The following is a 23,518-nucleotide window of genomic DNA, read 5'->3' as shown; positions in this document are numbered from 1 at the left end:
ATTTCTAGCAGATATGTAACGGTGAAGTCTAGAGTCCAAAGCAACCCTGGGAACAAAGAAGTTGAAACCGATGATCAATTCTTGAAGGTTCTAGTCTGCAAACACCAGCCAAACTTTATTAAGCTCTTACATTTCCAGCACTGAGTTGGGTGCTATAGGCCAGTGCTTCTCAAACTTGAATGTGCACACAAATCTTCTGTCTTACTGAAACACAGGTAAATCTAGGTTGGGACCAAGGTTGCACATTTCTAAAAGACTTCCAGACAATGCTGCTGTTGCTGATCCATGGACCACACTTTGAGCAGCAAGGCTATAGAGGATGCAAAAATAAAGAAAACAGTAGTTCTGCCCTTAAGGAGCTTGTGTTTTGCCACAAGATTGACTACTAATATTTGCTTGAAAATGCCAGTCTGAAGCTTTCCAGATAATTTTAAGGATCTTTGAATAACTCTCAAAATATAGAGCCAAAATAATTCTCCTACAAGGAGTATTTGTGTGTGTCTTGTGGAATCAATTGTTTTAAGCTGATGTTATGGAGCTATAAGTTTCAGAATTCTACACTGTCAGATGTTAGCAACCCAAACTTTAGTTTTTCCTGAAAGTGAAAATATAATAAAATCACTAAGTGCTTAATAGCACGAGACATTTAAAAATATTGCAGTAATTTATCTTGTGTCAATATTTAATACAGAGCCCATCACTAACCTGGTGATTTGCATTAGCAGCATTCAACAGTTTAACCCCAGGGGACTCAAGGAAGAAGGCTGCAACTTTTCTGATGCCTCATCGGGGCACAAGGGCAATGACTATAATGCCAACAGGTCTAAGGAGCTAGGAATCTTCCTTAACTGCAGCTGAAGAATTCTTTTTCTTTTCTTTCTTTCTTTCTTTTTTTTCTTTTCTCTTTTTTTTTTTTTTTTTTTTGAGACAGGGTCTCACTCTGTTGCCCAGGCTGGAGTGCAGTGGTGGGATCATGGCTACAGCCTCGACCTCCTGAGCTCAAGCAGTCTGCCTGCCTCACCCTACCAAGTAGCTGGGACTGCAGGCATGTGCCACCATGTCCAGCTAATTTTTATATTGTTGTAGAGATGGGGGTCTTGCTATGTTGCCCAGGCTGGTCTCTAACTCCTGGGCTCAAGAAACCTTCCCACCTCAGCCTCCCAAAGAGCCACCATGTCTGACCAAGAATTATTTTAAATTCTTCTATTTAAAATAAAGAGCTGGATAACACTTCGAAAGGATTATAGAAAATTTACTAACAGGTAATTTAAACATACCTGTAAAAATCAAATTATAAATAATATAGAGGGTCAGGTTTGGTGGCTAATACCTGTAATCCTAGCACTTTGGGAGGCTGAGGTGGGAGGATTACTTGAGCCCAGGAGTTTGAGACCAACCTGTTTGAGTCCCTGTCGCTATGAATGGAAGGAAGGCAGGAAGGAAGAGAGGGAGGGAGGGAGGAAGGAAGGAAGGAAGGGAGGGAGGGAGGGAGGGAAAGGGACCCTTACAGGGTGTTGCATGCTTGTAGTCTCAGCTACTTGGGAGACTGAGGTGGGAGGATCACTGAAGCCTAGGATTTTGAGGTGGCTTCTGTAACTTAACTGCTCCATAACCACAAATTTCCTTGCATTAGTTATTCTATTTCTCAGGGCTTTGATGAAATTGTGTCTCCCTACCATTCTGCCACAAAGCTAAAGCTTTGGGCCTTTATGTCATCATGAAGTGGGTTTTGTTTTTCAGGAATTGAAGAATAAATTATTTTATTAAAAGGGCTTCTGAATTAGCTGGGCATGGTGGTGCACACCTGTGGGCCTAGCGACTCCAGAGGCTGAGGTGGGAGGATCACTTGAACCCGGCAGGCAGAAGTTGCAGTGAGCCAAGATCGTGCTGCTGCACTCCAGCCTGGGTGACAAAGGGAAACCTCATCTCCAAAAAAAAAAAAAAAAAAAAAAAAACCATGAGGTAGCTTTTGTTTATGCACTTCAAAAGCAAGTATGATTTATGATACATCAGATTACATGCAAAATAAAGTTGTTGCTGTTGCTTATTAAATGGCAGCTCAGGAAGAGTTCTCTTTTGAAGACAAAAATTGTTTCTGTCTAAAGCAGATAAACACATAAAGGCAAAAAAAGACAGTAAAACCCTGGACCTGTCCTCCAAAAGCCATTGGATCTCCAGTCTTCATCTAAGAAACTCCTTTTGTGTCAAGACTTTAACCAAAGTTTTGCTTTATCTCCCAACTTCTTATACAACAATAAATGTAATAATTATGAAGAGAATGAACTTTTTAACGGTACACTGATATCATATACTCTTAACCTTCAATTGTGATTTTTTTCTTTTAACTTCATTTTATTCAAATGTATTTTGAAAAGCTTTATACTTCCCAGATATAGTACTTTATAATTGATTGGATCAAGAGCTAGTGATTGTCTAGAAAAAGCGTAATCCTTCCATTCATTCAACCAAATGTGATTGACTCTCTAGCTTAAAGCCAGATGCTGGGAGTCCAGGGATGAAATGCATCTCCCTGTGCTTTAGGAGGGGAGGCAGGCAAGTGTCAGCTGGCCATTCTGAGGGACACTTTCCTGAAGCTGCCAGGGGAGCCAAAGCCAAAGGTTAGCTCTGAAGAATCGCCTCAGAGGTAGCCAAGTGGTGTAGGGAAGTGGCAATTGTTTTTCAAAAAGAGAGAAGTATGTGGGAGAGACCCCGGGGATGGAGACTGTGGCCCACCCAAGGAACCACAGGTTAACTAAAGTGGGTGTTACTTGGGTGGGCAGGGTCTGGTGTGGGAAGGGCCTGTGCACCCCATATTTTATCCTAATGTTGATAAGACATTGAAGAATTTGATGCAGGAAAGAGATATCATCAATTTCAACTCAGAAACTCTGGAAATGGGAAGAGGAAACTGAAGGGCGGTGAGACGGTTGCTACAGGGATTGATGCAGATGAGAAATGACGGGCAGGGACAGAAGAAGGTGCAGACAGAGATGGATTCAGGCCCTGGAGACATAACTCCTGTTATACTTTATTTCGAGGAGAAATTCTAGTTTGAAGTTTCATCTCACCTTTAAGCACCTTCTCCAGCCCAGCTTTTGCCCTAAATGTCAGAACCGTCATATCAAATTGTCCATCCCCAAAAGACAGTATGTCAGTCTTCCCACTTCCCCAGCTCTCGCTTTTAGTGCTTGAGGGGAAAGGAGAGGTTGGAGAAATAAGGCAGAAATGAGATGCTGTACTATTATTTAAAGGCCTAAATCCCTATGACCCCTTTCTGTTGTCCTTAATCATCCTAAAATAGTGCTATTCTCAAGACAGTATGCAGTTTGTGACCAGCAGTCAAACTTCTGGCCCAAGTACTGTCAGGTTTAAGACATATAACAAAGCAAATTCTTGCTGACGTTTTCTTTTTTAAGCATTAAAAATTTTCCCCAGTCACTGTGGCTCACTATGTAATCCTAGCACTTTGGGAGGCTGAGGTGGGAGGATCACTTGAGCTGAAGAGTTCAAGACCAGCCTAGACCACATGGTGAGATCCCATCTCAACAAAATATCAAAAAATTAACCAGGCATGGTGGCACATACCTGTAGTCCTAGCTACTAGGGAGACCGATATGGGAAGATTGCTTGAGCCTGAGAGGTTGACTTTGCAGTCAGCCTTGATCACACCACTATACTCCAGCCTGGGCGACAAAGCAAGACCTTGTCTCAAAAGAAAAAAAAATTCCACACAATTGAACAGAATCTCAGATCACTGAATTCCCATGGGCTGATATATGTATCTGATAGAGCATACAGTCAATTGACACACATTCACTAGTTAAATATTCTAATATGTGTTAGAAAACAGGTAACTAGCATATCACATCCATTGTTTCAGGAATATTACTGCTAAGAAGATGTTAAGTTAAAGTAAGTCATTTTAAAGGTGACATCTAGATATGGCAGAAGTAGTAAAAATGGATCAGTAGCTCAAAACTGAAAAATACTGACCCAATCAAATTTCTCATTCACGAAGAGACAGAAGTTTGGGACACTAAGTGAGAATCCCACTGTGGCAAACACAGGCTGTTTATCAACACTAAATTCCGCTTTTGTATTGGTCCATTTTTTTTTTACCTGAGGCGGGATAATTTACAAAGAAAGGAGGTTTAATCAACTCACAGTTCCATATGGCTGGGAGGCCTCAGAAAACTTACAATCATGGTGGAAGGCAAAGGGGAAGCAAGCACCTTCTTCACAAGACAGCAGGAGAGAAAGAGCACATGAAGGGGCTTATGAAACCCCTTATAAAACCATCAGCTCTCATGAGAACTCACCGACCATCCGGAGAAGAGCATGGGGGAAACCGCCCATGACCCAGTCACCTCCCACCAGGTCCCTCCCTTGACATATGGGGATTATAGGGATTACAATTTGAGATGATATTTTGGTGGGGACACAGAGCCAAACCATATCACCTTTCCTCCCAAGCCTGCGGCTAAATCATGACTCCCAGCTCCCTGCAGTCAGAATGCGTGTTTCCTCCCACCCCCCACCGGCCCACGTTCTTTCTCTTTCCTCACCTGCCAAATACAAGAACACAGCAGGGACTCCTAGGGAAGGATGATCATGTGGAAGCAAAAGCTCTCTTTCCCCAACACACACTGGAGAGTGACATGAGATAAGCCTTTAGGGTGGTGGGCCCCAGAGATTTGGGGATGGCTAAAGTAATTAGCTTACCTAAGTGAAAACAGCATCCCACAAGTAATAGCCCAGCTGGAATTAGGACCCAGGTGTCCTGCCTAAGGGTCTTTGTTAAGGATAAATTCGTGAGTGAAAGGGGAAAGCCAGTACTTTAGTTCTCAGTTTCAATTCTCTTAAAAGAATGAGATGCTGAGAAGCACCCAAATTGCAGAAAGAACATTTTAGATGACACAAGTTTAAAGTCAGTACTGTGACAATGAGATATTCATCTCCACAAGTTTATTTACATCAGGATGTTATTGTTTCCATAGCAGACTAAAGCAAGGAGAGAAAAACCTTTCCAGTAGGCTTGAGCTTAATCAGATGAACCCAAGTTGACCCCATTCCCTCCCCTCAGTATCTGATCCCGACATCTATCCAATGTCTGATCTCTAGCTGAGTTTGAGGCTAGGGCAGCAGAGCACAGAAAGCATCCTGATAGTACTTTCCTGTCATGCTTGAGTCTAACTCCAGCCAGAGCTGCTTGCAGAAGCAAGGTGACGCATAGGCACAGCCCAGCAGCTGGTAAGTGCAGAGCCCAAGCTTCCATTCTGAGCTTCAATGTAAATGTCTTGATGCACCGTCTCCATTAGCTGAGTTCGCGCTTGATAAAGGACCAGGATTGGCTGCTCTCCCAGCCTTGGGTACTGTGCAGCTTTGCAACTGTTCATGCAATTAAAAGGAATTCCAGGGCCGGGCGCGGTGGCTCAAGCCTGTAATCCCAGCACTTTGGGAGGCCGAGGCGGGTGGATCACGAGGTCAGGAGATCGAGACCATCCTGGCTAACATGGTGAAACCCTGTCTCTACTAAAAATACAAAAAACTAGCCGGGCGTGGTGGCGGGCGCCTGTAGTCCCAGCTACTCGGAGGCTGAGGCGGGAGAATGGCGTGAACCCGGGAGGTGGAGCTTGCAGTGAGCCGAGATCGCGCCACTGCACTCCAGCCTGGGCGACAGAGCGGGACTCCGTCTCAAAAAATAAATAAATAAATAAATAAAAATTAAAAAAAATAAATAAATAAAAGGAATTCCATTTGTTCCATGGGCAGGGGTATATATATCTATATCTATATCTGTATATCTATATCTATATCTATATCGCTATTTATCTAGATATAGATATATAGATATAGATATCATGTCTCCCAGTCCCCTGCAGTCCAACAGCCCAACAGCAGATTCCTTCTGGGATTGTAGCTTTTGGTATTCTCTTTCTCTCTTTGCTTACAAACCAGAGGGAGAAAAAGGTGGTTTTGTTTTTGAATGTGATAGCCCATACCCTGATCATAAAGATGGGATGTCTATAATGGATGTAAGTCCCTGTCCTACAGGTAACACTTGATAGTGCAGGGAAAGAGCAATCAATGTCAAGAGTAAACATGGGGAAAGAGGGAAGGATATTTAGGATAAAAAGTTAATATAACTATAAATCAGTTGAGAACATTTATGCACTTGCCGTGAGTGGCTGAAACTACATAACTATCCAATTCCTGTGTGTGTTTGTTGCAAAGTGGGAATAGCTCTCCCTTTCACCAGTTAGCTAGTCAAAGTTTGCAGGTAGCAACAGGTTGATGCAAATAATAGTGTCTTGATTGACGTGAGCAAACACACAGAGATGCTCAGGAGGATATCCAGCCACAGTGAAAGGGAGGAGACAACTAAGGAGAAGCGAGTACCCGTCGGCCTGGGCAGACACCTACTCTGGGCAAGTAAACGGGCCCATCAGCTCAGTCAGTCAACTTACCTGCTCAGAAAGCTTCCTCTTCTTCAAGAACATACCATCCACAGACCCTGCTTTGACTCAGTTACCCATGGTCTCCTTCCCAGGTCCTTTGTCCTTATGCTTCTCCCCTCAGGCCTCCTCCCTCATTACTCTGGCTCACTGAGCACTGACCATTTAGTTTTTCAAAACTCACCATCAAGTCCAGGAATCACTGATGAAAGACATATTAAACAATTTGCTGCCTAAAGTCAGTTTCTATTCATCTTGTGATGAATGGGATGTCCTCCCTGGGGTAACAAAAACCATCCTAGGAGACCTGGGTCTTGCAGGTGGAACTTGCCCTGGAGCCAGGATGCCAGTAGGGCCACAGGCATAAGCTCTGAGGAGCGCCTCCCCGGCCTCAGATCCCATCCCCACAGTGCAGACACATAGAACATAAAGCCTGGCTGTGGCACCAGCAAGGGCACCCTCAGCAAAGAGTATACATGTCCATTTCCAAGTTTTAGTGGTAACATGTCTAGATATTTTAACTCTGGTGCCAAAAACACACTGGGAAAACAGAAACAACTGAACAGTTTGAATACATCCATCTAATTTCTTGGGCTTTTGCTCCTGATAAAGGGTTGGCAAATGCTGTTCCTATAGTTCCTATAGTTCTCTCTCATGGCCACTTCAGCAAGGGCCCCTACATTCATGGTCATGCATGAGTTCCTCAGAAAGGCCTGGATCTGTCTGAAGTCACAGGTTAAAAAGCTTCCAGAGGCAGACAGGTGTGGCACTCCCACACCCACAGCCCTGTCTGAACCAATTTCCATTGCTGGCTGACAAGGAGTGGGGTAGGGAGAAAGATGTGGGAAAATCAACAGAAGAGATAATCATGGTGTAGTCATACAAGACAATACACTAATATAAATAACTAGGATTCTACTTATTCATATAAGACAATAGTATAAATAACTAGGATTCTACTTATTCACATAAGACAATATAATAGTATAAATAACTAGGATTCTACTTATTCATATAATTTCAAAAAACAATGCCGCCTAAGATCCCTATCACTGAAGGATGTGAGAGTCAATAATCATTACATTTTAAAAGCAAACATTATTGTTTATGGACACATTCTTATGATGTATAGTCATGCATTGCTTCACGATGGGGATGTGTTCTGTGAAATGCATTGTTAGGCAATTTCATCATTGTGTGAACACTGTCGAGTGTGCTCACACAAACCTCAGTGGGATAGCCTGCTCCACACCTAAGCTGTATGATACGGCCTCTTGTTCCTAGGCTACACGCCTCTATAGCATGTTACTGTACTGAATACAGTAGGCAGCTCTAACACAATGGTAAGTATTCATGTATCTAAACATATCTAAATATAGGTAAGGTTTCAGTGAAAATACAGTATTATAATCTTAACGGGACCACCATCATATATGCAAACCCTTGTTGACCAAAACATCATTATATGGCACAAGAGTGTATAAAAATTATGCACGGATTTGATCAACACCAAATTCAGGGAAGAAAATGAATGGTATAAAAGAAGGGACACACAGGTTGCTATTCCCTCTGAAACTGGACAGAAGATACACACGGGATGGTTTTACTTCTATTTTTAGATAAAGTATTTCAGAGACATAAAAAAGCACTAAGAAAGGGAAGTCTAAGATAAGGGCCAGGCCTTTGCAATCAGTGGGTGTGTGTGTTGTGGGGCGGAATGGGGTATGGGCAAACCACCACCAGCAAAGAACATAAAAGTTACGTGTTCAGTTCTATAAGATGTTTTTGTAATTGAGAGTCTACATTTTGTATTTGGTTTTAGAAACAAAAGCTCCTTTGTAAAATAATTCACAGTGGAGAACCTATTTCTACAAGGTCCCCTCTAGCTGACACAAAACATCGTAAGGTAAGAATATTACCAGTGAAAGAAAATGTTATTGCGTCTGGGTCCATTTCAAAACAAACACACATATCATAGGAAAGTGATCAACCAACACAAGTGGGTAAAGGATGAGAGGAAGCTTCCCTAGCCAGGTCCAAAGCCTTAAGGCTTGAAAGGGGCACACACAGCACTTCTACCGCCAAAACCTTACCCAGAATTGCCCTCAAGCTGGACATGGTGGCACACACCTTAGTCCCAGCTACTTGGGAGGCTGTGGTGGGAGAATCGCTTGAGCCTGGGTGGTAGAGACTGTAGTGATAGTGAGCCATGATTGTCCCACTGCACTCCAGCCTGAGCCACAGAGGGAGACTCTGCCTCAGAAACAAGACAATAAACAACAACAAAAAAACAGAACTGCCCTCTCCCACTCCACACTTGGGAGAAAGCCATTTGTCTGTCATCCTTTTGAAGTACAAAAGGATAGTTGGAAAGTTTAGCATGTTCATGCAGTGAACAGAAACACAGAGTCATATATTAGAATATGAAATAACAAGTCTTTAATCCTATAACATAAAAACAGAATTCAGTATTAATACAGGTCCTGTATCCCCTTTGTGAATCATGTGCAATAAATGTCAAAACATTTAGGGAAATAATTTCTTCACTGGAACCAGAAATGGAGACACCTTGAGAATGTTTGTCTGCTGGGGAAAAAAAGCAGGGTGGAGGGAATGCTAAAATCTTTTAAGAACTTCTGGGTACTTTAAAATTTTTTAAAGTCTTCATAAAATATGGCTGTATTTTTATGTTTATAATTTCATTAGAGCTTGAAAGAAACAAAAGCTGCAGTGAATTTCATCTATACCCATTTCACCAAAACCTGCCTGAGTGTAATCTCTTCTATGTAAAGGAATCTAGAAGATGTGGATTTCTTATCCTCTTGAGAGGTTTTGGAGGCAGAAAAAGCAAATCAAGTCTTCGGGACCGCCCCATGGAATCCCCTCTCCAGAGGCCCCTCTACAGAGGCACACATAGCCCAGAGGGCTCAATAACTACTGGTCCAGGGCTACTAATTTTGGTGATAACAAGAGCACAATGCAAAATTCACATTTAATCTCCAATAAGTACCACCCACCTTCGAGGCCAAATCTACTCATTTTTCCTTCCAATCTTTAAAAGAAATTCAAAACAATTGTTTTGTTTTCCATTTTATCCATCTTGTAGCCTACATAAGTGCTGGGCAGACGCATTGGCTCACGCCTGTAATTCCAGCACTTTGAGAGGTCAAGATGGGTGGATGGATCACTTGAGCCCAAGGGTTCAAGCCCAGGAGTTCACGACCTGCTTGGACAATACGGGGGAAAAAAAAAAAACCCTCTACAAAATAAAAAATACAAAAAATTAGCCAGGTGTGTCAGGCGTGGTAGCTCACACCTGTAATCTCAGCACTTTGGGAGGCTGAGACAGGTGGAACAGTTGAGGTCAGGAGTTCAAGACCAGCCTGAACAACGCGGTGAAACTGTCTCTACTAAAAATACAAAAAAGTAGCCGAGTGTGGTGGCCAACACTTGTAATCTCAGCTACTCGGGAAGCTGAGGCAGGAGAATCGCTTGAACCTGGGAGGTGCAGGTTACAGGGAGCCAAGATCGTGCCGCTGCACTCTAGCCAGGGTGCCAAGACTGAAATGCCATTTGAAAAGTGAAGAGAGGAGAGGAGACGAGAGGAGAGGAGAGGAGAGGAGAAGAGAGGAGAGGAGAGGAGAGGAAAGAGAAACCATACATAGATTAGTGAACCGCAGATCATGAAAGATCAGGAATAATTCAAGCCATACCAAAGCTTAGGGTAGAGGTCTCCCAAGAGACACAGCTGGTGGGTTGGGTTCATTATTCTGATGTTCCTTCTGAAGGTGAAATTTGCTTTTTCTACCTCCCGAAGCATCTTCTAAGACAGAAATATACGCTTAATGGGTGCCTAAATCAAACCTGATCATAGACATAATAGCAGCCCTGTACAAATAAGCATGGTATCCTTGGATTAGAATTAAATGTCAGTGACCCCTAAGAGGTATGTGACTATATCTGGGCCTCAACCCGTGTCTTACTGACTAGGATGGTGGAGTGAAGCTACAGCAGGCAGTGCTTATTCAAATCCCTTCACCCATCTGTCTAGGCTGTCCCTTCCTTCCTTTACTAATCTATGGAGAGCTACCTGGGAAATAAAGAGACAGGAAGGAAAAAAGCCTCAGAGTAGCCATTTATCAACCATGAATATCCCTGGATGCCTTGGAACACTTAATCCTAACAGCATGCCACGTTTACAAAACCAGTTTTGAAGATGCTTGAAATAGAAATAACACTTTTAATACTCTCAACAAACATTCCAGACAAATATGTCAGCCATGATAATTAGTAAATAAGTCTAACACATGGTCATAAGACAAGCAGTTTATTGTTTAAAAAATGTTGGACTATATTACAATCTACTCAAGTCTAAGGAAACCTAAATTCATTTACATTTTTAAAATGTCATCTATATTGTAAACAACATTAGTTGATCCAAACTGCAGAAGCCTCTGACAATTAATGGCACTTCTGATGTGGAGGTGAAGTTCTGGAAGTGCTTCCATTCAGAACCTTATTGTAGAAGAAGAACTGAAGGTGGCTCCATGAGGGACACACGCAGGTACCTGAAACAAGACCAAAAGCAAGGTCAGCACAAGCCAAGGACTTCAGTTTAATAAAATCTCAGGCCACAGAAAACTTTCCAGTAATTTTAACAGAATGGAAGGAAGCTGGCTGACTACAAGTATTAAAAGCTGACAAATTATAAATCTAGATCTCTTCAAATTTATTTGTAAATTTGTACATGTAACCTTACTTTTCCAACCTGGCACCAGATATACAATTTAATCTATTTTTAATCTAGTAACCATTACTATAACCCATTAAGCTTTAAATAGAGAGCTAAGATATGAAAATGTCAGTGACTTACTTTGAAGCCTTGTACTTCTCCCTAATTGCTTGCTGAGGTCGATGGGGTATATCAAGGTACGCTTTATGAAGCTCACTCAGGCAAGGCACAATTTCACTTAATGAATACCCTGTAAATGCAGCAAGGGTTTCCGGCTAATCAAGACAAAAGAAAAAAATTGCTTCATATAACTTTATATTAGAAATCGGAAAATAACCAATTTGAAATAAAGGGAATTAATCCCTTAGTAAATATTCACATTCATCTCAAAAGAAACCAGAACCCCCTTCAGAGACTTTAGATGGAAAATATCAGAAAGTACAGCCAGGGCTCTAAATTTTCTCATATTATAAATTTATAATGCTCAACTTGGGGCTGGATCACTTTCCTTGTTCCCTCATGAGTGAAATGTTTACTGGTCCTTATAGAGCCCTGCTTGCCTGACCATTCTATTTGTACACAATATGAACAATTTTTAGTCAAAACACTGCAGTGCTGGAATAAGAACTGCTTTAAAAAGGTAAAAGAAAAATTTTTAAAAAAGAAAATGCAGCAGAAAAAAACATAAGCATTCATGAAAATAAAGGTAGACACCCCGCTTCTTTTAGTACAACAGTGAGCCTTCAGAACCAAACCTAGGGGTCCATTTCTGATGTTGTCACCTTCTTGGGCAAGAGGCAACACTTTACTACTCTGTTGTCTTGAAAGCCTGAAGTGCAATCTTCTGGTCATCCTAATTGGACCCAGGTTTGTTTGTTTGTTTGTTTTTTAATATAGAGGGTAAAAGTCAACAACTTTTGCTTGAAGCAGTCAATGTACCTCAAGGGCCCTCCCTGAATAACAGTGGGCACTGAGGTTTCCAGGCCTGCTTCTGTTGAAGGAGCATGTGATACTATCTCCTTGACTTCCTGCAATCTCACTCCTCATAGAGTGAAGTCATTGAGTCAAAGCCATGAAGACTGACCTGGAAGACTCAGCAGCATGTGGTCGGTCTGCTGTCAAGATGACTAGAACCTTAATGAACTAACGTGCCCTCATAAGAGGCAAGCCCATTCTAGATAGACCTTGAATTTCATCTAGAAAGAAGTTAGATCTTACCCAAAAGTGCTTGTTCACAGTGTAGTTTGCCAGGCAAAAAGCTGCTGCAGCTATCAATGAAGGAAGATATTTCAAGAATGGGTCTGCTTCAAGTAGACTCAGCTCTGCTACATACTAAGCACAAGAGAAGAAAACACATTGGAATTAGAAATGTGACTAAGGTCACAAGTAAGCCTGGAAATGGCAAGGAAATAAATGGCGTCTTATCTTTGTTCAGTCGGCATCTACAGAAATAGATGTTCAAGATGGTTTACTGGGTTAGTAATTGGTATGCCTGTCTATAACAACAGTAACATTTATGTTTTGGTAAAATGTCATTACAAAAGTATTTGGCCTACTCCCAAAGGATAGGTGATAGGTTACTTTTCTAATGCTACTCGTTTATGTTTATGTTGAGATAAAGTAGCACTGCTCTGGCAGCTGGAATTGGAACAGAGATTTTAGCCAAAAGACAAAAACATTAAAGCTATTAATCTATCAGGCAAATGCATGCAGTTCAGAGACTAGGACAGCACCAGTGGGAGCATCTCATATTAGAAAAAACATAGTAAAACATGTGGACATCTTTGCTACTCAATGCACAGCACATAAATACCAGATATCCTAGATTATGGTCGCTGGAAACCCAATTGACCAAACCAATACTTCAATGCCTTCAACTAAAGTTCTATAACTCCTAACAACCAAATAATGCTCATTACTTAATAACATATTAGGATGAGACGAGAACCATATTAAACTAGATTTACTTTGTTCACATTCTATAAACCTAGGAGGTTTTGCTTGTATGTGATCGCTATCCAATAAGGGAACAGTTTCCAAGCTTAAATTTTTGAATAGTTGGGTGATTAGACAACCCGTGCCTGCCAAACATAGTCAATAGTAATGCCTTATAACCAAAAGCTGGGTTCTTAAAATTAGCTCTCTTTCAGCACTGGAACAGTTTTTCTGGGCCTGTGGGAAGAAACCCGAAAAGGAAAGAACTGAAGGATAATTGGGAAAAGTTGATTTTTACAATCTTTGGCATTGGAAGTTCCTGAAAATCACACGGCATACACACCTTAGCCAGGTTCTCAGTCCTGACGCACACTCCTTGTCGCCTCAAGTACTGAAGGAGAAATTGGTTGGTGGTTGGCACTGTCAGATCAAAAGCTAGAACTTTCAGAAGCAAGTGTTCCATTTTTAACAGTTGTCGTTTTGTGTATGTATCATCAGTGATATAGACAAACTCGTCTACTTCAGGAGGATATATCTCTTCATATTTCCTGGGAAAGGAAGAGTTTTTAGAAGTAAAACTTGGAACCTATAGCTCTACTCCTGTGCTACCATAAGCCATGCCTCTTCACATGGCCCTTGCAGACTTACTTTGCAGTCACATATCCACTTAAACACCACTAAATGACTCCAGGCTATGAAAATATTAGGAGCTTGTTTCTGGACCAAGAGCATGATTATTACAAGGATATGTTATATTTACTGCTAGGAGTAGTAACAAATAATTTCCAACTGAGAATTTTAGCTTTGGGCCTGTGATACGCTGAAAGATTCTGAATGACAGACACTACAGGTAAATTCCTACACATTCTACAGACCTCAAATCATTTCATAGAAAAAAGTCTTAGGATTAACACAATGATAGAAACAAACTCCATAGGCCTCTAGTTTTTAAAAAGATGCTGTTCGACTTTCTCCACTGAATTAGCAAATGATGCTTATAGCTAAGAGACATAATGATATAATTTCACTATGATCAATTCTTTCCTTCTGCCTTCGTTTCCCCTTTCTTTAGGGGAATTCTGGCAAGTTTTTATGCATTAGCAATAGAATGTTTGAGACCAGAAGAACAGAAAAGAAACTACCACTCAGCGACAGGTCACTTAAAGGTAGCTCAGCCACAACTCAGCCCACACAATTAGGTGCTGTCACGAATGACTGATAGTAACAGGAACCTGTTGAAGTAGTTTATTCACTGTAACCAAATAAACCTGTTGTTATGGGCCATTTGCTAGATCATGAAGATAGCTTTTTGTAACCACACTGTCTTTAAATAGGACTTAATAGATAGGAAATAGCCAAAAGGTTACACTGCAAAATAGTTAAATTAGATCCTGAATTTGAGCTGATGGCTGCCTTAGTCATGACATTGAACTTGTTGCTATAAATCACAACCAGGTGATTGAAGAGTAAACATGTGGTAAGATTCAGTTTCTCAGTCAATCCTGTGAAGAGGATGATCTTTTATCAAAGGACACATGAATAGTTTTAATTATCAAGCATTGCATTTCTTCAATAAGAAATGGAGGACAAAAATTCAGTGTTTTGACAAGTGATAGTTTCATATTATGAAAGCTGAAAGAATACTTACGAAGCCAAAAGAATAGCTGCTGTTCCCACGAGCTGCAATTTCCCTCTCAGAACAGACATACATGAAAGGAACCTGTCCAGGAAGTTGACAGCCAGATACAGGGTCTCTGCTCGAAGCTTATATTCTTCCCCAACCTCCACCAGCCAGTCCACCAGAATCGTGCGCATGTCTTCCGTGATGTCCGGCTGCTTCTTCATGTAGTGTGCTTTGGGTCTGTGCCTTATCTGGTTGGGAAAAGGTTTTGATATTTAAGTAGGTGCAATTTCAGAAAGATCATTCCACAGTACAGTTACTATTTAAAAATCTCACAAGCAAAGGTTGGAAAGATCCTGATCAGAGCCAAATAAATCTTTATCATAACGAGGAAGAAAGTGTAAATTTCTGGTTCTGTAAAGTCATTGTTTAGCAAATAACATGCGGTTGCGGGGGGCAGGGGAGAATGGCAATATGAATTATTCCTAAGAGTAAAATATTTAACATATAAACCCTTTGAATCATGTAGAAATAGTCCAAGCAATTGCTACTTGCCATCACAATTATTATTTTTCATAGATATTCTTATGTTTAGCTGGCATAAGAGTGCCATTCACTAGTGGTTATGAACCAAGAGTTTATAATTTATCTTAATAATAAGAGTTTGGGTCCTGAAGGTTGAAGTAGAAGGTGGGAAAACTTACTTCAGCTTCCCTAAGGTACTGATAAATTTCTTCAGCATATTCAGTCACATTTGTCACATCTGTGCCAAGACTGGATATCTCTTCAGACTGGGAGAGCAGAGATGAATCTACCAGCATAGGAGAAACTGCAAGAGTTCAACATTGTCAGATAACTCATTTAATTTAAACATTTGTCCAATCCACTAACCCTCCACAGGCAGTTGTGAATATAGTTATCACTTGCTGTTTTTCTCCTGCTGGGTACTAGCTACTGAATGCAGCAGGCAGTTATAAATACAGGGTACCATCAGCCATCAGCCATCGGCAAGTCAGTTACCTGTGTTGAAATCCAGCAGGAAGTGCAGGTCTGACTTGAGTGTGCTGGTGTCTACTTCATACACATCCTCAAACGCCATCCCCTCTCTGCCCGAACAGCTGTCTCCGTCCCTCTGCTCTAGTTCATCCATGTAGATGTCGAACCCTTGCTTGGGGGGCTCTTGGACCCCACAGTCAGGGAGCGCTTTCTTTCCAGCTGGAGGGAAGGCATTTTCTGATCCAGAATAACACCTGATTCTTGTGATCCCCTAAAAAACGTTTAAATCTTTTGTTACAGGCCACGTCAAAGACCACAGAGGCGATGTGAACCTCTGTGACTCAAACCAACAGCCTGGGAAGGTAAGATAAATTCTAAACAGAAAAATCTATGTCGGCAATTTAATTCCAAGAATAAATCTTCAAAAGTGTAATTTTTGCCCCCTTATCTTTGTCTACATTTGATATTTGGAGAAAGAGCTACTTAAAATTTAATCACATAGCTATCAAAGGAAACTCAAGATTGTAGAAAAAAGAAAACCTATAGCTCTCTTACAAAATGAAATAGGTACCACATATAAAGGCAAAACTGTAAATTGGCTTTTATATTTATAGCATCATGAGATTTTATAAGTAGTCTGCATAACTCTTGAAGCAGTGACTGAGTTCCTACAATTCCCCTCCTCCTTAAATAAATAACTTTTTAGCCAGAAGGCCCCTATAATGCTTCCATTTCATACCCAGTTATTAAGAAACATGATGATTTTGGAAGTTTCCAAACTTCCAAATGCTGCTAAATTCTCTTACAAGCCACAGAACCTTTACGTATGTCATAATGCATTTACTCTTGGGGAATTTTCTCAGTCACTTCTCCTTTTTCTCTATTCTTATCATGAACAACGGGAACAACTGTGGTGCCACCACAGTGAACAAGCATAATGCATCAAACACTGTTGCATATTAAGGTGAGCCATGCGAGATGGTGTGAATGTTAGCTGAATCAGGGCAGGTGGGCAAGCTCTACGAACCTGAGCTATATTTATGCAAATGCCAGCCCTGTCTACCACTTTACCATTTTGTTTATAATGTATCTTGATGTGTACTGTTGTATCTTGATGTGTACTGTTGAAGGCGACTTCTAAGTTAGTAGGTGGTTCCATAACTTTCCCTTTTATTTACCAAGTTAAATATATGATTTATGTCTAGTAGGAAAATGAACACTTATGGTAGTAATGGTGGGGGGGGGGGGAATCACAAAGACAACAAAGAGTCACAATCATAAGTTACTGTAACCAGATAACCAAGTTACTGCTGAGTTTGACTCTTCCTACAACCAGGACTCCAAGTTACTGCCAAGTTTGACTCTTGCTACATAGATACTGTGTCCATAGGCTGGGACATACACTTAATAAACAAATATTTACTGAGTATCTACTATGTGCTAGAAGTTTTTCTCATGCCCGGAATTTAGCAGTGAACAAAATGTTTAAAAAGAACTACCTGACGGAGTTTATATTCTAGTCTGTGGGAGAGGAAGGAAACAAACTAGAAAAGACACAGTAAGAGCAAACAGAGCAGAGTGAGACAGTTATATAGGGCATGAAGACAGAAAGAAAAGAGGCCAGTCATGAAGGACTTACCATAGGCCAATTAAGGATTAGTTTTCATTACTATTGGAATTTGGGACAAATGAGTGGTATAATCTTTTTATGTCTTAAAAGGATTATTCTGGCTGTGCATAGGTGTGGAGAGTAAGTAAGTCAATCAATTACAAAACTTGAAAATTCTAAGTGAGACACAGTAGGGATTTGAACCAGGGAAGTAATTATAAACCGTGAAGAGTAAAATGGTTCTAGACATTTAAAAAGTAGAGCTAATAATATTTTCTCATTAGATTAGATGTGGGGTGATAGAAAAATAGGAATCGAGGAAGACAAATGTTTGGAGGCTAAATAACAGGAAGGATGGATACTCCATTTACTGAGATAAGGAAGACTTGGGAAGAGCAGTCTGGGAGTAGGGAAAAGGATGGGTGTTTCGTTTTACACGAGCATGAAGTTGCTTACTATATGATCTAAGTGGAGATGCCAAGTAGACTGCTGAATATGTGAGCCTGCAATAAAGCTCAGAGGCCCAGGCCAGCGATAGAAATATCAGTCCACCGAATAGAGAGTGTTTAATGCTAGGAGACCAAGAGGCTACTAAGGGCCTGAGTGCAAGATTTAGATCAAAGACTAGGCCATAGGGCATTCTAACTTGTAGAGACTGGATATATAAGTAACAATTAGAATATCAAAGAGCGGCCAATGAGCTAGGTAGAAAACTTGGAGAGTGATGTTCTACAAGTTGAATGAGAAGAAATTATTTCAAGGAAAAAAGAATGATCAACCATGTCAAATAATGCTGATCAGCCGAGGAAGGAAAAGACTATTAATTGAGTCAAAATAGAGCAGAAAATGAACTAGAGACAGAGAGCATTCATCCAACAGACACTGTGTGCCATCCTGGTCAGGCCCAGGCACTGTTCAAAGTAGTGGACACACAACAGTGAACATCACAACCTATATCAACACCTGGACGGAGCTTACATGTTAGTGGGAAAGGCAACATTGTATATGTCGAGATATGACAAACTCTCAAGATAGGTGGCTTTAAATGGGACAGCTTCTGTCCCATTACTTAAATTACTTTAAGCACTTAAATTACTTTAATCGACATGATGCAAACAGTTCCTAGACCAATTTCCTTGATATTGGAAAACTAACAAAGAAAATTCGTCACCATTTCTAGCTGAAAAAGGGACGGGTCAAGGTGATCTTACGAAATAAACTTCTTCCCTGTGGTCCAGATTCCAGGGTTGTAACACTCAGCGGGAGCGTTTAATTGAAAGGTTTTTAAGATAGAAAAATGGCAATATATTTGTATGCTTACAGGTTGGGCCCAGTAGAAAAGAAAAAACCAATGAGATATGAGAGAAAGAAAAGTGGCTAGAGTGACATCCTTGAAGAAACAAGAAGACACGAGTATATTGTACACATGGGGTTGGGGGGCGACCTCGCATGAGAGCAGGGACATAGCAGACACATAACAGGATGTGGATGGCAGATTATATGGCACACAGGAACATGTGTAGATTCTGTTCTGGATGCTTCTATATTTTTAGGAAAATAAGATACAAAGTCATCAGCTGAGAGTGAGCATGAAGGAGGAGGTTACTGAGGATTAAACGGAGAAAGGAAGGTACCAAATAGATTTCTAAGCAGGTTGTAGAGGATAGGTACAGGGAAATGCAGAAGTGGCACCAGGTAACATAAGAGGTTAGCAACTGGGAATTTAAAATGCGACCACTCAACATAGGCACAACTGACAATTCATTAAGAACCAAGTCTCAGGCTTTGTTTTAAAAAGCAAACATCGCTAAGCAAATTAAAATTTGTTAAAACCACTTCCACTCAATTTTCTCAAAGTTTTGAACAGATCATGTGAAGAGTCAGTAGATGAGGGGCTTCTAATCTAGTTTCTACCATAACTTTCTTTTGGCAGAGGCTTAAACCTTTCAGATTTTTTCACCTACGAAATAGGAAAGGTATAGTTTTCATCTGTTAAGGTATCTATGATCAATTAAGTTCACACAACTAATACCTGAGGGACCATTACCTGTTAGCACAGTTGCTTAGTCAGTACTGGGAAGATGTCTGCTTTCAAAGCACGCTTTTTGGAGTAATCGAGTCTAGCCTAATCTAATCCTGATTTTAACACTATCCCCAATGAACACAGCCAAGATTATCCAGGTTTGCTTTAGGCACAGCCTGCATCAGTGTGAACACTGCTCTGACCTGGAGGAACCCCACTTCCACAGTTTATTTGGAAGCATTCACATTTCCTTTTAGCCCAGCCCTTAAATTACTTTAATATACATAATCCAAACAGTTCCTAGACCTATTTCCTTGATAGTGGAAAAAATAACAAAGAAAACTAATCACTATTTCTAGCTGAAAACCGAACCCCTCAAGGTGATCTTACAAAATCAGCTGGCCTGCCACCGTGCCTCACGCCTGTAATCCCAACACTTTGGGAGGCCGAGGTGGGCAGATCACCTGAGGTCAGGAGTTAGTGACCAGCTTGGCCAACATGGTGAAATCCCATCTCTACTAAAAATACAAAAATTAGCCGGGCATGGTGGTGGGCGCCTGTAATCCCAGCCACTCAGGAGGCTGAGGCAGGAGAATTGCTTGTACCCGGGAGGCAGAGGTTGCAGTGAGCCGAGACAGCGCCACTGCACTCCAGCGTGGCGACAAGAGCGAAACTCTCTCTCAGAAAGGAAAGGAGAAAGGAAAGGAGAAGGAAAGGAGAAGAAAAGGAGAAGAAAAGGAGAAGGAAAGGAGAAGGAAAGGAGAAGGAAAGGAAAGGAAAGGAAAGATCAATTTCCCTGTAGTCCAGATTCCAGGGTTGTAATACTCAGGGGGAGCTGTAGGTACAAAGGCAAGAGAAAAGCACCGGGCACCAAAGAGGAGGGCCGTTCTCCACAAGCATGATTCCCAGTGCGTCTGAGTCATTACCTGGCCACAGGTCCTCCTGTACTGTCCATTTTCAGTTAGCAGCCCTAGCACTGTCCTCTGCGGGGGATCCTGGCCCAGCGGGGCTCTGGTGAGTATCTGACAAGCATCGGGACCTCTGGGACCTCGGGCCACTGTAGCCAGCACAACTCCATTCTTGGGGTTGCTGCAGTGCATTGCCTCAGACTCCACGCGCTGCTGCTACCAGGGAAAGAGAGACAAGCTGGTTACTCAACCCCGTCCACCCGGGGCTCCAAGGACACAAGAGAACCTCTAGGAGGGAGAGCACCAAGCAAAGGGACTAACACCAATTGCTGATCTTCCCAGCAATTGTTAGTGCTGAAAGGGCATGAGCCACCGCACAAGCGATCAAAGTTGCTCTGAATCAAAACAGTCATTCCAATCTCTGAGAGGTTTTTTTATCCCAAGACCTCGTGTTGGGCTGGAAGGAGAGAAACATTCTGACAAGCCTCCAAGTCGGGATACTAAACCCACGTTACCTGGAAGTTGAAATCTGGGAGCCCCTGTCTTTCCCAGCAGAGATACTCATCTGCCCAGCCCCCAATAAAAGATCCAGGGTACATGACTGCGGGAAAGCGGGTCTCCATCCCAAGTGACAAGCAGGGTGGTGCACTGCGGCCTCCTCCCACCAGATAGTAGGCCTCAAAACCTGCCTGGACCCCAAATCGGGCCCAGCTCTTCCCGGCGAAATCTTTCTATGTATCTGGAAAAACTGCCAAGTGCACTGGAGGATCGGGTTAAGAGGTGGCGGGCAGGGCGGAGCAGGGCCGGGCGGGGAAGGGCGGGGCAGGGCGGGGTAGGGCGGGGCAGGGCGGGGTAGGGCGGGGAAGGGCGGGGCCGGCCTTGGAAGGGCGGGGCGGGGCAGGGCAGGGCGGGGAGGGAGGTACCAAGTGATGAGGGATTCCAGCCTGGGAGGCGACCCGGCTCAGCGCTGCGGCTGAGCTGCCCACCCGCGTCTGTTGAATCGGCCAATCAGCGGCGCTCCCGGACCGCTCCCGGAGGGAGCGTTTCCATGCCGACCGCGGCTGGCGTGCGCTCCCCCCGGCCGCATCGCCATGGCGACCTGCTCACCTGAGTCGCTCCGGGTGGACGCGCCGCGACCCCAGGGCGTTCAGGCCCCTGCGGGACTAACGGGCGACGGCCCTCCAGCTCCAGCTGTGCGTCTCCGCCCGGGCCAGGTGGGGCCGGCGGCCGCAGTCTGCACACGTACCCTCTGGTCCGCGCCCCCGGCCTGGGAGGGCGGACTCGCCCACCCCACGATGGCCCCGGCTTTGGAAGGGACTGTTTCTGTGACCCGTTCTCCCAACAGCCGCTAACAACCCCCCTGTAACGTCTCCTGCGCGACCCGCTCCTGAGAACCCTGGCTCGGGAGAGCGACGCGGGGCCCTCGGGGCTGCGCAGGCTGCGGCGCCCTGCCCACGCTGGCCCGAGGGCGCGGCGCGCTCTCGGTCGGCTCACACACCTACGCTTCCTGCCGGGCGGCGGCCGGGACGCGGCGGGGTGGCCCCACGTGCAGTCGCGGCAGTGTGGCGTCTCCATCGCTGGGGGTCCTTGCGGGCGGCACCTGCCCTGCCCGGCTCCCGGTGCATGTGGCCTGTGAGGCGGCAGAGATGTGGGGATTTAGGGTCGCACGTGGTGCTCGAGTTCCCCACGAGAAGTCTTCCCCCGCGGGCTCCTGCGCAACTGCGTGAAGCCAGCCCGGGAAAGCCAAGATTGTGGCCCAGGAAGAGGAAGGAACGCGGGCGACACAGCTGGGGCTTGGGACGCTGAGGGGGTCGGTGGCAGCGCTCCGGGCTGGGGGCTGGGCGGGCGGCCTGGCCGCGTGGGGAGAGGAGTCCCTGGGGTCCTTATACGGGGGGCCTCCTGGAAACCCGGGGGCTCAGACGCCTGCATAGGTGACTGGACAAGCCAGGTGAAAGAATCGAACTTTATTTTTTTTTTTTTAAATGTATATATGCACACACACATTACCAATGCTGTAGTCTGTTACTACTTTTGCTTTTTTGTTTAAACATCCACCCCTAAATCTCTAAATCAGACCCAAAGTGTAGTCAAATAGCCACTTTATGCAAGCAACGGTTATCGCCTTTTTTAAAGTGTGCGTTATTAACATTTTTACCAAGCAAACTGAGTGTGGGCATTGCTTTAAGGGGAAAATAGAAGTATTCTAACAAAATCTCGGGTTGAAAGCCGTGCAGTTGAGTCAAATATTAATAAGAAGTTGGGAAGCATCTGGAGAATCAAGGCTGGATGAGGGAGGAACGCAGAAACGGATCTTGTTCAACATGAAACTCATTTCTATACGTTTGTCACAGACTTCTATTCCTTGAGAGACAGCAGTCCTCTTGCACCCCAGATTTCCTGTGCCTTTGAATACGAAGGAAACACGGGAACTTTGGTAACATCTAGATTGCCACAACAGAGTCAGACGCCGACGGGGACCAAATGCTCTGCTTCGCAAGGTGAATGAAAGCATTTCTGTCCTCTTGCCTGGCGCCTCTGTTGGATATCTTCTCGGGAGCCCTCCGCCACCTGCCGACAGCGTTGTTATTTCCTGGGACGCTGAAGGCCTCAGTGGTTTAACTCCGTCAGGGACTCTGCGGCAAGACCTGCCAAGAGCCCGAGTAGCTTGGGAGCGGACAAGATTGGCTGCGTTCACGAGACCTGGTCCTTGGTACACCCCTTTTCATCTGATTTCCTCGGACAAAAATGACCGAAACCTCATGCCCTTTTTCTTTTCTCCAAAACAGAGGCGCTGGCACAGTGTGTGTTCGTGGAACCTGTCGTTTTGATCTGCTTTTTTGGGTTGAAGCTGAAACCAGGGTTGGAGTCGCTCTCAGGCTGGCTTTTCCCAACTCAGATCTGGCCAGGACCAGATGACAAGGCTACAAAGGTGTCCAATGACTTTCAGCCGTCTTTAGCCTTTAAAAAGTAACCAAATGAGACCCTCGGATAATTTAATGCCCCTCCTCTTATCTGAATGGCTGCACCCTAATCCAACCTTAATCTATATGAAATAGGATTATCATGAACATCCTTCTTCCTGCTCCATCCACTTTGCTAGACTTGGCAAAGGGAAATGGTTACATAGTTTATGATTGTTTTATTGTGCTGTCTTAGAATTCTACATCGTCGTTACAAGCCTCTGGTCATATCTTAAACAGGAGAGTGAGTTCGATGAACTGATATCTATGTGTGCATGT

At 43.3% G+C, this 23,518-nt stretch overlaps 1 protein-coding gene across 5 annotated transcripts; it reads right to left on the bottom strand.

The window, feature by feature from the left end:
- Positions 1 to 10,765: 10,765 nt before the first annotated feature.
- On the bottom strand, positions 10,766 to 22,523 carry CCNA1 (cyclin A1). Of its 5 annotated transcripts, none has more exons than XM_025364323.1 (9): positions 20,795 to 21,276; positions 20,298 to 20,495; positions 15,764 to 16,010; positions 15,448 to 15,572; positions 14,771 to 14,994; positions 13,466 to 13,670; positions 12,406 to 12,519; positions 11,329 to 11,462; positions 10,766 to 11,023 (listed from the first exon to the last, which is right to left on the bottom strand). In XM_025364323.1, the coding sequence occupies exons 1-9, from the start codon at positions 20,900 to 20,902 to the stop codon at positions 10,972 to 10,974; spliced, it is 1,407 nt and encodes a 468-aa protein (XP_025220108.1). In that variant the 5' UTR covers positions 20,903 to 21,276; the 3' UTR covers positions 10,766 to 10,971. The 5 variants fall into 5 exon arrangements, with proteins under 5 accessions (XP_025220108.1, XP_025220106.1, XP_025220107.1 ...); XM_025364321.1 differs by lacking the exon at positions 20,795 to 21,276 and adding an exon at positions 21,387 to 22,523 and having other exon boundaries at positions 10,767 to 11,023; XM_025364322.1 differs by lacking the exon at positions 20,795 to 21,276 and adding an exon at positions 21,387 to 22,523 and having other exon boundaries at positions 10,767 to 11,023; positions 20,298 to 20,492.
- Between the last annotated feature and the right edge of the window lie 995 nt (positions 22,524 to 23,518).

Source organism: Theropithecus gelada, chromosome 17 (assembly GCF_003255815.1).
Source record: "Theropithecus gelada isolate Dixy chromosome 17, Tgel_1.0, whole genome shotgun sequence".
Taxonomy (NCBI): Eukaryota; Metazoa; Chordata; class Mammalia; order Primates; family Cercopithecidae; genus Theropithecus; species Theropithecus gelada.
This window is presented reverse-complemented; position numbering and strand designations above follow the sequence as displayed.

What these genes read in the sequence shown, in the direction of transcription:
- CCNA1 (XM_025364321.1), bottom strand. Translation starts at nt 21,854, where the DNA reads ATGGAGACGCCACACTGCCGCGACTGCACGTGGGGCCACCCCGCCGCG. An exon ending in AGTACCTTAGGGAAGCTGAA is followed by an intron (nt 14,995 to 15,447) that starts GTAAGTTTTCCC and finishes TTTCCCAACCAG; the next exon opens with ATAAGGCACAGACCCAAAGC. An exon ending in CTGTGAACAAGCACTTTTGG is followed by an intron (nt 11,463 to 12,405) that starts GTAAGATCTAAC and finishes TGTCTTGATTAG; the next exon opens with CCGGAAACCCTTGCTGCATT.